Source organism: Rhagoletis zephyria, unplaced genomic scaffold (assembly GCF_001687245.7).
Source record: "Rhagoletis zephyria isolate East Lansing unplaced genomic scaffold, Rhagoletis_zephyria_1.1 Rzeph_scaffold_01452, whole genome shotgun sequence".
NCBI lineage: Eukaryota > Metazoa > Arthropoda > Insecta > Diptera > Tephritidae > Rhagoletis > Rhagoletis zephyria.
Genome location: NW_016158536.1, coordinates 32108 through 48965, shown reverse-complemented (window position 1 = coordinate 48965; position 16858 = coordinate 32108). Strand labels below are relative to the sequence as shown.

Genomic DNA, 16858 nt, shown 5'->3' with positions numbered 1-16858 from the left:
TCGTTTAATAAGCAAAACCGAGTATCGTCGTTCTGCAAAACACCGTAACTGATATTTGCACCAAAAATTAAATTTGCTCACCGGAAGCTCCTGCTCGATATTTACAGATTAAAGGAGGTATAGAGAGAACCGTCTTGAAATAAGAGAGTTTTTACTCTCTCCTTTAAAATTTGAACCACCTCACATATGAGGTTTTGCATTTGCTTGATACGCGGTTTCATACTTTAAACGACGATATGTATTTTCATCAACATTTTTGAAACTTAGGTNAGAACCGTCTTGAAATAAGAGAGTTTTTACTCTCTCCTTTAAAATTTGAACCTCACATATGAGGTTTTGCATTTGCTTGATACGCGGTTTCATACTTTAAACGACGATATGTATTTTCATCAACATTTTTGAACCTTAGGCTACTTCTTATTTCTTTGAATATTAAGGAATTTCAATATTTTCTCCCAGAAAGTCTTTACCCTCTATGAGTTTGGCCTTCCAGAGTTTCCCCGAACCGCAGCGTTTAAAATAAAAAGAGGGATTTTTTTATCCATTTCAGCGATTCCAGCAGAGTGAATGGGGAGTGAAATCCTTTCAAATTGCATATTCATTAACAATTTTTTGTTTTGATTTCCAACATGCAGGCACACAAAATTTAATTTATTAATCACTCAAAACCGTCAAGGGAAAACCTCTGAAATTGATAACAATTTTTTTCTTTGCGTGTGTTGCACCTTAACCTAACTTTTTCATAGCAAATTGTGACTAATATAATTTCCCCTACTATAAAATGTTAAATAAATTCAAAGAACAATGCAAAGAATCAACATTCATGTTGCAATAAGAAAGCATCATGTTGTGCAAAAGAAGAAATGAAAATTTAAGCGAAACACGAAATTCCAGTGAATAATTCAATATTATATAGTAGTGACTGTGTTAATTGGATGAACTAAACACCAACGAAAGTTTAACTAAAAAATACCATACAATGCAATTTTTTATAACCTTTACCACTAGTACTAAAGTGATTTTTATACTAAAACGAATGGTTTTTGTTAGAATGACTTCTGTTTTTATATATTACTAAATTCTCTTTTCTGTTTCGAAATTTGCTATGTGTGCGTAGTAAAATTAATTTAATTTGCTTTCTATAAATAAAATTAAACACCTGCATGCGCTTTCAATATAAATTATTTTAAACTTAAGTTATTTTATGTTGCGTCTATAAAAATTCTTTATTTATTTATAAACTAAAGTGCATAAAAAATTATTTCAAAAATTCACAATTTGAGATATCAAAAGCTTTTTAGATATTTTTTTTTGTTACACAATTTGATTTATCTAAAAAAATTAATTCTTACATGAAAACATTAATTTTTTGGAATATATTTTCTTAATTTCTTGTATATTCTTAAATTTTCATTCACAGTGAAATATTTTTGTTTGCTAACTCTTCATGATTCTCAAGTAAAAAAGAAAAAAAAATATAAATTTTCAGTTTAGAATAAGGAACTTAATTTTTTAATAAGGAATTAGTTATCGGTTAAAAAATATACTACATAAATATTTGGTTGCATAAAAAACTTTTCTAGTAGCGTTAAAGTATAAACAGAACCAAATCGCTGTGCGAATTTCGTCGGTCGAAGCGATGCCGCCGGGTGATATTCGCAGCAACATTTCCCCAGTAAAATAGAGCAGAAACGAAATTCGCATCAAATGGATGAAAAACAAAAAATATAAAAATACAAAATCGAAGAGATGAATCACCAAATTTTGCCATTCTGATTTTTGCTAATAATTATCTGCTAGAAAAATGGGGAAACAAAGCTACTTTTCCACTGAGAGCTGATTTTGTGACCGGCGGCAGCGGCAAAATTAAAAATAAATCTATTCTTGCAGAATTTCGTCAGACGAACTTGGTCGTGGCTTTGGTTGTAGGCAATCCCATATACTGCAGTTTGCTTTAATTTTGGCAGCAAACTTTCTTTCGACGAATTTCTCTGAGCGATTTGATTTTGTTTATACTTTTAGAGCTAAGAATTATTTTATAAAAAAGTCGGTTTCTAATTTTTGAACTAAAACTTTTTCAAATAAAAAATCGTGCTTTGGTTGGAAATTACTAATTTACTAATTTGTGTACCACTACTCCGTAGAAAAAGTTTGGGAAAAGTTCTTTCTAACAGCGTTCGTATTTCTGCCTTGTAAAAACTTCTCATAAAATCATTTGCCGTTTGGAAGCAGTGTAGGATTGAAGGTTGCTCCATTAACGTCAGGACGTATGGATGATAAGCTCGGCCAAATACTTACGCGCGAAATATATTTTTTTTATAAAATATATTTCTTGGATCGAACTGAATAAAAATATCCAATATTTTGAAAAAAAAGTTTTAATCGATTAACGATTTTTTCTAATTAAATATTTTCAAATAAAACTTACAAAGTTCGGTTAAAACTTTAATTTTGTACTCGTATAAACAAATTACTACTGCACACAAAAATTTAATCCGATTCAAATTGTCTGTAAAAAATTTCAAATTAAAATATAATTTTTTTTTAAATGGTGAATTTTGACTTTAATTGGTAAACATATGTACATACATTTTTAATTGGCTAGAATAATAATAATTATTTTTTTTTAAATGGTATTATTTCATGCTAAAAAAATTTTTAAATTTTTAGTCACTTAGTTTTTAATTTTTCTTTTACCGTATTGAACTTTCTATTTGGAGTCGGCTTTAATTTTAGAAGAACTAATTTGCATCCCAAAATTTATTAACATGCTCGACTTTTTTTGCGCTGAACGGGGCTGTTTCAAATAGTATTCCAATAATTTTATATTTTACCGGTATTCTAAATAATTTTTTTTTGTATTTTTCAACTTCAGTTACATGAATTGAATAGATAGAATAAAAATTAAACTAAATAAATGTAATTTAGTGTCTGCGAACTAACACAACAATGAAAATTATAAAGAAAACTAAAATATTCGAAGCTATCGAAATGGGTTAAAAGCATACTTATTGCGAAATTTCATTCTCTTTTTATTTTTAATTGTCGCGCGCACGCAGATAAAAAGCCATCTGGCAAATCTAAAGATGAGCAAATGGCGGAAAAGAAACAAGAATTGGAGAAGCGCTTACAGGATGTCACCGGTCAATTGGGTAGCAGCAAGAAGACAGCCAAAAAAGGTAATGTGGGAGTGCATAATAATTTCCAAGACAAGCTTAATTTCTTAAAAAAAAAATAATAATAACAAAATAAAGTAATAAATCGAAATTAAAGTAAAAAATGAAGTAAATTAAAAAATATTAAAAAGTAAAATAAAAATTAAAAAATATGTAATAAAATATTTATAGTAAATAATAATAAACAAGATAATAAAAAAATAAAAAAAAATAAAAAAATATAAAAAAATAGTAAAAAAATAATAAAAAAATAATAAAAAAATACTAAAAAAATATAAAAAAATAAAAAATTATAAAAAAATAATAATAAAATTAATAAGTAACAAAATAAAAAAACAAATAAGATAATAAAAAATGAATAAGAAAAATTCAATAATTTTTATTGAGCTCGAGGCCGTTTTCAATGAAAAACTATTGTGGAAAAGCAACAACAATTTGAAAAAATGGGCGAAGTGATAGCTATTTCGGAAATCAGGAAATGTGGTGATTTTCGAAATAGCTATCACTTCTACCATTTTTTTAAATTGTTGTTGCTTTTCCACGATAGTTTTTCATTGAAAACAGCCTCAAGCTCAATAAAAATTGTTGAATATAATTGTTATAAGGCCATAAATAACAAAAACAAATTAATAAGAAAGTAAAAAATAAAATAAAATAAAAAAGTTAAGTATAAATAATGCAAATAAAATATCAGATATAAAATAAAATATAAATTAAAATAAAATAAAACAAGCAAAAAAAAAAATAAAAATAAAAATAAAAACCAAAAAAGTAATGGCTTTATTCATAAAAAATAAAGTAGGTTTAAAGAGCTTTACAAAGTGACGTTTTCATACATTTTTCAGTTTATAAACCTTTTTTAAAGCTACTTTATTTTTTATGAATAAGGCCATAAATATAAAAACAAAAAAATATTTCGAATTTTGTATTTATTAGGTACGATTTTTAGAGAATACCAAGGCATATTTAACAGGTGGTAACAGTAGATCAGTTGGTTTGATTTTATTTTTTCAAAATTATTTGGTCCCTAAACGGCCAAATATTGTTAAATTCGTTGAATAAATTCTAAATTTGCAAAATGTATTTGCATGTGAATCTTCGAAAAAAAAGCGATTATAAACCAGCCTTTGGAACGTTTGCTTAACTAAAGGATGATTGTTGGCCCTGCAAAGAATGTATTTATGCTTCTGGAATGAAAAAAATTTACAAAGAAATGCGCAACAAATTATATTTTTTGAATTAAAATTTTTGTATATTCAGTGAACCAAAATAAAGTTGTTCATTTAAGGTACTCATCTTCAAAGTTGAATATCTCCGCCGTTAGTTAAGCTAACTGAAAATAATTAAAACAAAGACACTTCTGTGTTTTATGCCATGAAAAACGGCTTGTCATGAAAATACAATCGCCGTTCGGAGTCGGCGTAAAACTGTAGGTCGTTCCTCTTTGTGTCACAACATCACATACTAACATATCGTCGCCTGGGCAAAAGATTGTCGTATGTTAATTTCGGCAGGTTGTAGGAAATCGCGATTGAAGTTTGGAATGCAAGTTCTCAAAAACGCGAGGATAGAATTTCTCCAAAGTCTCTGAAAATGTTACTAGTTCGGTAAATTCTTAAATCATTTAATTTTTGATGTTTATTGTTAATTAGTTTTGATTTTATGAAGGATTCTATTTAATAAAATTTTGTCGAAAGCGTCATTTGTCCACAATTGGGAATCCTGAAGTGCTTTTTTAAGGTAACTCTTGTTCCTGATTTGACGCTCGCATAATTTTGATTCCATGTAAACCCAGTACTGTTGAGTACATAGTAACAAAATACAATGAGCAGCCTGTTTTTTTTTCAAAGTTTTCTTTTATTTTCGAAGAGACCTCGAACCCACATAGATATTCCAAGGGCGAAGCCCTGGAGACCTCGCTTCAAGAAATTGTATCGACGATTGAAAAAGCATTGGCATGCAAGATGAATTAATCCGTATTTATTCTCCGATAGGTGGTACATTTGGAAAATTTTGACCAATTTTTCTCTTATATATTTAATTGTATTTCATAATAACTAGTAACAGTTTGTTTAAATTTGTTTTAATTACTTGTTATAAAAAGGTTTCATGTGCATATAGACATACGTTTTGGCGATTTGGAAATTTTGTAAAAAATTTATATACAACATGGGGAGAGTCGTGTCGAATGCAAGTCGGTTTTCGAGAGTCGAATCGTATCGAAAATTTCACGTCATTGCCCAGTAGATAATTTCAGGAGTTAAAAGCCCTTCTGAAAGGCCTTCCACTCTACATTCCTTTCTTCTTTCTTTTTTGTATGCAGTGGCACAAATTGAAGGGCTTCCTCTTTCGCTATCCATAGAAGGCCTTCCAGAAGGACGTACTTCAGAAGGCCTTTTGGAGGAGTTCTTTAAAGTTGCTGCTTTAATTTATAAAAATCATACATCTTTGAAGTATTTGCTTAAGGTTGTTTATATCAAATATGTGTTATTGTAACTTACAATTTTTATTGGAATTCATTTGTAATGTTAAATAATATAAATTTATGCATTCGCGTAAATTGTAAATGGATAAGTCCTTTTAGAAGGCATGCAAGGAAGTACTTTTTCAGCCCTTCTTGGGTAGGCCTCTTAGGATGGCTTCACTTAAGAAGGCCTACCTAAATTATCTTCTGGGTAGTGCCTAAAATTTCCACTCGACTAGTGTATTAAAACGGAAAATCTTGGCAGCACCGTATAGTTTTCGACGATTTTCGTCGTTTACTTATTTATTTCAGCACGACAGTATAANATTTGTAATGTTAAATAATATAAATTTATGCATTCGCGTAAATTGTAAATGGATAAGTCCTTTTAGAAGGCATGCAAGGAAGTACTTTTTCAGCCCTTCTTGGGTAGGCCTCTTAGGATGGCTTCACTTAAGAAGGCCTACCTAAATTATCTTCTGGGTAGTGCCTAAAATTTCCACTCCACTAGTGTATTAAAACGGAAAATCTTGGCAGCACCGTATAGTTTTCGACGATTTTCGTCGTTTACTTATTTATTTCAGCACGACAGTATAAAATGCCAATGTTGTCGAGTCGTACAATTTAGCCTAATTTGCGACTTACGCAATGAGGCTGAATATTTGTTAACTTATAGACCAAATAATTTGAAAACAAAAATCAAATTCTCTGTTCTAATCCTGCTACTACCTGTTGCATATGCCTTGGTATTCCCTAAATNTTTTGGAGGAGTTCTTTAAAGTTGCTGCTTTAATTTATAAAAATCATACATCTTTGAAGTATTTGCTTAAGGTTGTTTATATCAAATATGTGTTATTGTAACTTACAATTTTTATTGGAATTCATTTGTAATGTTAAATAATATAAATTTATGCATTCGCGTAAATTGTAAATGGATAAGTCCTTTTAGAAGGCATGCAAGGAAGTACTTTTTCAGCCCTTCGTGGGTAGGCCTCTTAGGATGGCTTCACATTATCTAAAATCTAAAATCTAAATCTAAATTATCTTCTGGGTGGTGCCTAAAATTTCCACTCGACTAGTGTATTAAAACGGAAAATCTTGGCAGCACCGTATAGTTTTCGACGATTTTCGTCGTTTACTTATTTATTTCAGCACGACAGTATAAAATGCCAATGTTGTCGAGTCGTACAATTTAGCCTAATTTGCGACTTACGCAATGAGGCTGAATATTTGTTAACTTATAGACCAAATAATTTGAAAACAAAAATCAAATTCTCTGTTCTAATCCTGCTACTACCTGTTGCATATGCCTTGGTATTCCCTAAATATCCAATAATAAAATTCCCAACATTTTCCTAAAAAATATTTACTTAATATTTCTTTGTGCTTTTATTCTTTCTTAACAGACGAATCATCATCGAATAAAGTGGAAGCAGTGCCGCCCACGAATCGCCTCTCATCCAGTTCTAGTTCCAGCGATTCATCATCGTCTAGTTCAAGCGATAGCAGTTCCAGCGATTCGAGTGATAGCGAAGCAGGTTAGGACGCGTTTTATTAAATTTCAAACATTTTCTTATAGTAATTACATAGATAAAAAAAAAAATTTAGAACAAAAAATATATTGAAATTGCGGCAAATGTCATGCACATATTCTACTTGCTGGTTTTTGCACATGGCGCAATAAACAGGTGAAGTGATAAAACAGCTTTCTCGCTTTATTTTCTGACATTCGGCTGCCTTATAGTCAAATTTTATAGGCGAATTTTCAAAGAAGGCAGCGTCAAAATCTTTCCTCTCACTCTAATTACTTCACCTGGTATAATTCCACCATGGTTTTTGCATAATTTTCTTGGCAATCAAATTGACGAATCAACCACTTTTCAAATNTCACTCTAATTACTTCACCTGGTATAATTCCACCATGGTTTTTGCATAATCTTGGCAATCAAATTGACGAATCAACCACTTTTCAAACNTTACTTAATATTTCTTTGTGCTTTTATTCTTTCTTAACAGACGAATCATCATCGAATAAAGTGGAAGCAGTGCCGCCCACGAATCGCCTCTCATCCAGTTCTAGTTCCAGCGATTCATCATCGTCTAGTTCAAGCGATAGCAGTTCCAGCGATTCGAGTGATAGCGAAGCAGGTTAGGACGCGTTTTATTAAATTTCAAACATTTTCTTATAGTAATTACATAGATAAAAAAAAAAATTTAGAACAAAAAATATATTGAAATTGCGGCAAATGTCATGCACATATTCTACTTGCTGGTTTTTGCACATGGCGCAATAAACAGGTGAAGTGATAAAACAGCTTTCTCGCTTTATTTTCTGACATTCGGCTGCCTTATAGTCAAATTTTATAGGCGAATTTTCAAAGAAGGCAGTGTCAAAATCTTTCCTCTCACTCTAATTACTTCACCTGGTATAATTCCACCATGGTTTTTGCATAATTTTCTTGGCAATCAAATTGACGAATCAACCACTTTTCAAATGTTTTTTTGTTCAGGCAATGTAGTATACTGTTTTGAGGTTAAAAATATATTTCTAACTTTTTCAAAGCCAATTTGGTGTTGGTCAAATTTTTGCGTGAAGCGTAAAAATTTCTGCAAACCATTGCATACTTTTAACCATCTCATTCAATGCATATCGTTTTAACTCAAGAATTGGCCTGGTATTCATTCAATGGCAATTTCTCAATATTGCTATCAATGGAGTTATGTTAGCGGAATTTTAATAGGGAATGCTTTTTACTTCTTCAATAATTTTCACTGGAGATCGAAAATTGTGCTCCGACTCGTTTTTGAAATGATCAGCACTTATGACTTTAAAATTGAAAGAACAATATGTGTATGTGTACGTTTGGTTTTTTTCTAAACTTTTAAATTTTCTTGTTTATGTACTTTTTAATTTTATTTTTTAATTAAAGTTTATTTTTTCAATTTCTTTTAAATTTAAAAAATATTAAATTAACACGGATTTTGTATTTTTACTTTCTAATATTTAAAGTTTTTAAAATATCTTTTTCCTAATTTTAGTTTTTGTTTTGTTAAAAGTTTGGAAGTTTGTTCTTAATTAAAAATATATGTATTTTAATTTTTTTAAGTAAAAAAGTGATTGGTTCAGGAGATGAATGCCAAAAGTTACCGGATTTCGATATTCAAGTATATTTTTACCTCAGTAAAAATATTGCAGTTTGCAATAAAAAAAAGCAATATAAAATTTTTTTAATGACTTTATTTCCTTTAATATGTTTAATTTGTTTTTGTTTTTAAACACAATTTTCTACAAAAAATTTCCTAGAGCTTTTTAGATTTTGTTCGTTGTGCGTTTAATGCATTTAATCTAATTTCCTTACCGTCAATTTCGTATCATAGATATTTTTTGTGACATAAATTTTATTTTTTTGCCTTGTGCCATTTTCGGCCATTCAATATAACGACATATTGCCATCCATTTTTTAGATTCATCAACTTTTCACTATAATCAAATTTTCTCTTAAAAGACTCAAATACATAGATTTGGGTTTAACTTATACCTAAACATAGGTAGATAGTAAAGTGATTTTATTATTTATTAAGTATAGAAATTGGAATTGAAATTTCAAAAGTAGGAGAGAAAGTCAAAAAAATGTTCAGAGACAGCATCATTCACAAGTAGAATATGTTGTATACATATTTGCCTGAATTTGACATAAAAATATAAAATTGACATATTTTTTACTATAAAAAATGATTTATAATATAAACTTACTATAATTAATTTTTGCTAACAATCTATTTCCTATTAACCCCATATGCAAGTAGTTAATGCAATTTAAATTATTCAACCCATGGGTATAAAACAAGTCCATTTTTTATATTTATTGAAAAAAATAGTTTAACATTTTAAACTAAAAGAAAAAAGAAAAAACAAATATGCGAGTGAAAAAATCGTGAAGCAATTGTGTATTGGGGGCAGCCAATCAAAGAGCGAGAGAGCGAGTTCGAGAGAGAGAGTGAGGAAAGAGAGCGAGCGTAAGCATTACAATTTTTTCTGTTAATGAATTTAGCAGAGTTGGGAGAGTTAACTCTCCGAAAAAAATACAAAAACAAAGAACAAAATAAAAGTGTGTGCAAAAATTTTTGCTTAGAAAAAATTAAGCGACAAATGGATTGCTACAAGTAAAAAATAAAAATTTAAACGTGTGCTTGAATTTAATTGCAAAACAAGAAGTCAAAATAAAGAAAAAGTAATCAACACTGAGTACTAACCTAGTAAATGATAAACAACCAGTATACACAAAAGCAAAGATTTGCTAAACAAATGGCGCATGTATACAAACGCATCAAATTGAAAAATTACCGGATGTGTATTTTATTAGCAAGGATACTATAAAAATTAGCAGGAAAAAATGTAAATGATTTACACGTTTATGTACACATGAATTTGAAAAAATTCGCCTAAAGCATTGCAAATGCAATCATGCGCATTATGAAGCTATTCACAAGTATTGTTATTTAATTTTTCGTTTTTAGTTTTTTTAATTTCAAATTTAACAAAATATAAAATTTCTTTTATACGTTTCACTTAAGTTTTGTTTTTAGTGTATATTAAATTATTGTTATTTAATTTGCAATGCAATTTTCCAAAAAGCAAACTTGCTAATATTACCTTATAACTTTTGATGCTAGCAAAAAATTTGCTGTAAACTAAAAATACATTTTAATGAAAAAAATTAATACATCTGGCAACTAAGTTGCTTTGACGTCGGGATTAGTATTTAAAATTTAAAATCTCAAATGCTAGACGAGTAAATTTCAAACTAATCAATAGTGGTTGCTAAAAGTGCATTTCGATTAAAAAAATATGTGTATTGAAACTACTAAAATTTAAACTCGCATTCATACATCGAGCAGTTTATAAAGGGTGCGAGAGTAAGTTGTAAATTTTTTAAAATTTTCAACTAATATTTCACATATTACTAGTCATTTAATATTCGTTCCAAACAAAATAAATCGTTTTAATATATCTTAACCTCACTTTCAGCTAAAAGCTAGCGAATTCGCAAAGAAAGTTATAAGAATCTTGAAAAAGTTTTAATTTACATATTACGAAATATGCCATAAGAAGTATGAAATACTCATTTACTAATTCGACATCTTCGTCATCTGCAGTCCCATTTGCTTTCCCATGCTTCATATTCAAAAATAATAATAACTGAAAATGGTTGAAAATAAAAAAAATCACCCAAAAGAAATTTTCATAATTAAAGATTGACCCGTTGGCAATCTTGCCCAAAAAAAACAAATTAAATGTTTATAAATAATTTTTTAAATTTATAAAAAAGCGCCCTCGCACTAATTGTAAATTGAACACTTGCAGACAATGTGTAAAAAGAAATTATATGTTTAGTTATAATTAAATAACCAATTTAGAGTTTATAGTTGGAGTTCTAAAAATTTGCTTTAGTCGTATACGGAGCTTTAAACTTGTAAGTTTTTGTACCTTCACTTAGAGAAAACTATAGTTTTTGAAGTTAGTGGTTGGGCCTTCATTTTAATAGTCGCAGGTTGACTTTTTGCCTTTTTTTAATATTTCTAATGTTGCGAAGTTCGTTATGTTGGCCCTTGCCCTCCTAAAATAAATCAAATTACTTAGCATATCGAAATTCGTCATCCAAATATTTCTTTGGAACAGTTCGATTGGTTTTTTTTTTTTTCGAGAAAACAACACAATTTTTTCGAGAAAAACTAGATTCCCCAAATTTTTCAGTTCGAAAAATTTTACTTACAAAATTTTCAGCTCGAGAAATTTTGTATCGAAAGTTCGAAATCTATTCAAAAAAAATGTCATATCGAAACATTTTACTCCGAAAAATTTACAACAAATATTTGTATTTCAAAACTCTCTAACACAGCCAAAAATTTCGAAAAAATCAAAATTTTTATTTCAGAAACAATAATTTTTTTAAAGCGCGTGTTTTGAATTTTCATAATCCTTCCCCAACTTTATGTTAGCTCGAGCAATTTTAACTTTTGGAAGTACAAATACATAGAAGTTGGAAAAGTTCTAAATGTATACATATTTTCACATTTTGAAATTTTTCGAGACTTCTAAAGCATTATGGTAGAAATTCCAAGTATTTACACTTCTTGAGGTCCATATTAAAATTTCGAAAGAGTCAAGATGTCAACTCATTTTCGTTCTTAAAATGCTCCGTTTATATTAGGTAATAAACGAGTTTTGACTTTTCGAAGTCTCAACCAAAATTTCGAAAAAAACGAAAAAACGCATATTCAACAAGTTTTCAACTTCCGAAGTATAAACGAGAATTTTAAGCAAACGAAATTATAAATCTTGTTCTGTATGAAAAAGATTGTAAAAAATGCCCCATGAGATCGAAGGTTCTTCTTTAACCATTAATTTTCCAGTCGTCTTCTTTAAATAAACGATTCCAGGCGACAAGTATAGTCAAAAGATTTAGAATATCGATCTACTTTTTTATTTATGTATGCAAATTTCTTTGTTGTATTCAAATGACAACCGAAGCGCTCTAGGTTCTAACTTGATTCTCTTTTACCTTAGTTGGTACGATTCCTATTTATAGTTTTTTCTTTTATCGTCTTTATTAAAAAAAAAATAATTTTTCAATTCTCTAAAACTGATTATTTTTTAACCTTTTGTCTGAGTGTCTTGGTGAGGTGAGGTGTGGAGATACATATGTGGGCCCCTTACTTTTTTATTTTAGTTCTCAAAAAGTTTTATCTTTTTTTTCATCCTATGGAAGAGAAAAGTTGTGTTAGAGTATGGCGTGCGAGAGAGAGAGAGAGAGTTTTGAAGCTAAGTAAATTTTTTTCGTAATACTTTAGTTGACCATCATCACACCTTACTACTTACTACACCACCCGCACCAGAGAAGGGGATAGCACAAATTCTAAAGTTCAGCGAGTTCGAGTTTGAGATCGATTGATCTGTCGACTATAAGCACAAACAACATTAATGGCAAGAACGAACCAACAATATTATTTGTACGGGTAATGAAGAGTAATAAATGAGATAAATGAAAAGAAAAATATATTGAAATATGTATTTATAAATTATATGTAACTCATTTTTCGGCTGTCGGCTGTCGGCTTTCCCCTTTACACATTGTTTGCACGTTTTTTTGCTCAACTCAATTTGAAAAAAAAAAAAAAAATGCATACGAAATAGTTAATTAATTGATTGACTGATTGATATTCATTTTCATTTTGTTAACAAAGAGAAGTAAATAAAAATCTACAACTACAACAACAACAGGAAATCTCAACACTTTTTAAGAACAAACAAAAAAATTACATATTTACTAAAAGAACAAACAATTTTCCGCTTGCCTACTTTTGGCGTAGAAAGTTATGCGCAAGTCCTTGAGCGTTGAGAAAATGATGATTATTCTTAACAAAATGAAATAGCCAAATACTATGATAGAAAAAACAGTTATAGCGAAATGAAAACTGCAAAAATATCAAAAATTTTATACATGTATTTTTTTTTGTTTTGAAATTTCAATTTTAGCTTGAATATGTAAAGAACGTTAAATGAAAAGTAGAAGAAGCTGTTACAACAACGGTATTTACACACTTCCAAACACTCAAGAAAAATAATGTGTACTGGAGCAAGAGCGAAAAATCGGTATTGAGAGAGAAAGAGAGTTTTTGATAGATAGAGAGAGAGAGAGAGAGAGAGAGAGAGAGAGTGAAACAGGGAGCAAAAGGACGGAATGCGATGCTTGCGAAGAATGTGCGGAAACATACAAGAAAAAATGAATAACGGCCGCAGGCAGAGGATTAAAACGAGAAAATAAAAAATGNTGAAACAGGGAGCAAAAGGACGGAATGCGATGCTTGCGAGGAATGTGCGGAAACATACAAGAAAAAATGAATAACGGCCGCAGGCAGAGGATTAAAACGAGAAAAAAAAAATANTAGTCAAAAGATTTAGAATATCGATCTACTTTTTTATTTATGTATGCAAATTTCTTTGTTGTATTCAAATGACAACCGAAGCGCTCTAGGTTCTAACTTGATTCTCTTTTACCTTAGTTGGTACGATTCCTATTTATAGTTTTTTCTTTTATCGTCTTTATTAAAAAAAAAATAATTTTTCAATTCTCTAAAACTGATTATTTTTTAACCTTTTGTCTGAGTGANGTACGATTCCTATTTATAGTTTTTTCTTTTATCGTCTTTATTAAAAAAAATAATAATTTTTCAATTCTCTAAAACTGATTATTTTTTAACCTTTTGTCTGAGTGTNGAGTCGAGAACCAGAGATAAAAATATATTTTGCTCATTTCTAATGCCATAATAATTGAGCTGCTAAACGCTCGAACGCGATCTGCTTTTCAACAACAAACGCACATCTCCATGATCTATGCGCTCCAATACAAGACAGTGCAACAGCAGAAGAAACAAAACAAGAAAAGAAAAGTCAAGCAACAAAACCGATTTAGCATAAACTTAAAATATGTTCCGTTAGTCGAATGTTACGGTAAAAAACATAGTTGAACATCGAGTATGCCGCATAATCAGAAGACAGAAGCAANGATTCTCTTTTACCTTAGTTGGTACGATTCCTATTTATAGTTTTTTCTTTTATCGTCTTTATTAAAAAAAATAATAATTTTTCAATTCTCTAAAACTGATTATTTTTTAACCTTTTGTCTGAGTGTCTTGGTGAGGTGAGGTGTGGAGATACATATGTGGGCCCCTTACTTTTTTATTTTAGTTCTCAAAAAGTTTTATCTTTTTTTTCATCCTANATAGACAAAAAGAGTTGGTCTCCTTTCAGGACTCACCAGACATAGCGAGAGTGAGAAATTACAAATAATTTGTGCGAAAAAATACGTAAAGGAACAAGGATTTGAAAGATGTGAACGAGTGAAGAACACTTTTCAAAAGATCATTTCTTACTAAAATAACACACAAAAAAAAAGGNATCGAGTATGCCGCATAATCAGAAGACAGAAGCAATAGACAAAAAGAGTTGGTCTCCTTTCAGGACTCACCAGACATAGCGAGATTGAGAAATTACAAATAATTTGTGCGAAAAAATACGTAAAGGAACAAGGATTTGAAAGATTTGAACGAGTGAAGAACACTTTTCAAAAGATCATTTCTTACTAAAATAACACACAAAAAAAAAGAAATGAAAATTTCCGCATACGAAAATTTGTATTTATTAATTTTTTTGTTAAAACAAAAACAACAATTGCAATGAGTATGTAACAAAGAGCATGTAAAAAACAATGTTGACAATGACGCGCTTAAGCGGCAGAGGGCAATGTGAGCAGCGTAGTGTGTTAGTAGGCGCAAGTGGAAAATAAGCAGGAAAGAAAGGGAAAGTGCAAGACAGCCGACATTTTTTGTGATTTATTTTGGAACGAATTTCCGTCATCCCTTGCCAAGTTTGGTTTGCAGACAAACCGGTTTCGGCGTTGTGCCATCTTCAGTGTCATTTTTCGTTTATTTTGTTTTTATTTTTCGGAACACAAATTCAGAAAATCTATAATAATTTAACTACATATATTTTCGAAACATCTGGTACTAAAAAAATGCTTGCTTAACGAAATCGTCAATCAGTTTTGGTTAAAAAATAGCAAGTAAAAAGTTTAAGATTAAAAAAATTAAGAAAAAGAAAAATTAAACACTGAACATCTTTTTAAAAAATTGCTTTCCACCAGCGTTAAATAATGTCTTGACAAACTTTAAGGCCGGTTTCCTAAAAGTGGTCAAAATCTTTACCATTTCAACAACTTGAACAATTGCAAACAGTTTTGAATAAAGCGCTAGCAGGCCTAAAAGCTTGCAACTGCAGCAAGACAGCGCCAAAATACCGTTGTCCTGGAAATATAGCATCTTTTAGGCCTAAGATCAATTCATTTATTAAGTTTTGAAATTTCCGACATAAAATGTTAATGTCTGGCAACATTTTTTTTTCCACTCGCGCAAATAATAGCTGGAGCAGTGGAGCGAATGGTCACCCAATTTGGTAATTTCAAGCTTAACTATAGATGTGCGCCTAAAAGTATGCAACTGGACTTGACGTGTCAATTCTGATATTCTGAATTTTTTTTACATATTTAGCCTCGTTTAGGCACAATACCGCAAAACTTTGAAATATAGTAATAAAATTAATCGATAATGATAATGATTTGTTCAAAGCCGCTACTTTCAACAAAATCAAATTCTGTTAATCACTACAGTGCTCAAAATTTAAACAACTTTTTGTAACTCAAATTTTGTCACGGTAAACTTTCAATATTTTACTTTCGTTACCATAGTTTTAGATTTTTACCAAAAAAATTGCCATTAAGGGTGGGAATTTTTTTTTTTATATATAAAAGGTGCGTACTTGGTGGCGCAAAATAAGTTTTTGGCGTTGAAATGCAGCTCGCTATAGTGCGGGGGGGAAAAAAAACAACTTCAAAAATTGCTTCTCTTTACTTTTACTTTCCCCAAACCTAAGCGCACAATAATTGCTTTCCGTTCTCGGAAAAAACTGTTGTCATCAAAAGTGTTGCGAAATTTGAATGCTGGCTTTCTATTTCTTATTTTCTTTCTATTACACCTTGGCCGTTATCGCTTTACGCTGTTTTCCCTCGCCGTTTGCGTATGATTTTTTATTTTGAAAGAGAAATCAGGAGCGACAAAATATTATATAAATGTCCTTAGTTTAGTGCCGTTTGTCATTATTATCACAATATACAAGTTTTTTTATAATATTTTAAGTTCTCTTTTTATAGTTTCTAGTTGGTAACGCTGTAAAAATAAATTCAAACTAAATTTAATATTTTTACAGAAAATATGTGCATAATAAAATACGCCCAATAAGTTTTACTGTAAATCTGCATGAAATACAGAAAAAAAAACACGAAAACAAATAAAAATAAAAAATATAGTTAAACTCAAAAACAAACTCATTCAAAGGAACGCTACGAGCGTTGAGCATGCGCTGCTCAAAAATAATACGTATGTACTTACATATGTATGTATGTATGTATATACATGCGAAAAACACGTAACTCTTCAGAAGTAAGAAAAATGTCCGCAAGCTTAAAAGAATTAAATTATAAAAAAAAAATTACATACAATAACAATTAAAAATAATGTTAGTAAGAAATATACAACGCTGCAACAGAAGGTTGGCATTTTTCTGCAGCCGCCACCATACACACACCCCCACACACACACACAC

General features: G+C 30.0%; 1 protein-coding gene across 1 annotated transcript in view; it reads left to right on the top strand.

Moving 5' to 3' along the window:
• The window catches only part of LOC108364051 (homeotic protein female sterile-like), a 49759-nt gene that overhangs the window by 23148 nt on the left and 9753 nt on the right, over positions 1 to 16858 (top strand). The window contains exons 7-8 of the mRNA XM_017617602.1: positions 3060 to 3179; positions 7047 to 7178. Of these exons, the coding sequence (XP_017473091.1) occupies positions 3060 to 3179; positions 7047 to 7178 (252 nt within the window). The remainder of the gene's footprint in view (positions 1 to 3059; positions 3180 to 7046; positions 7179 to 16858) is intronic.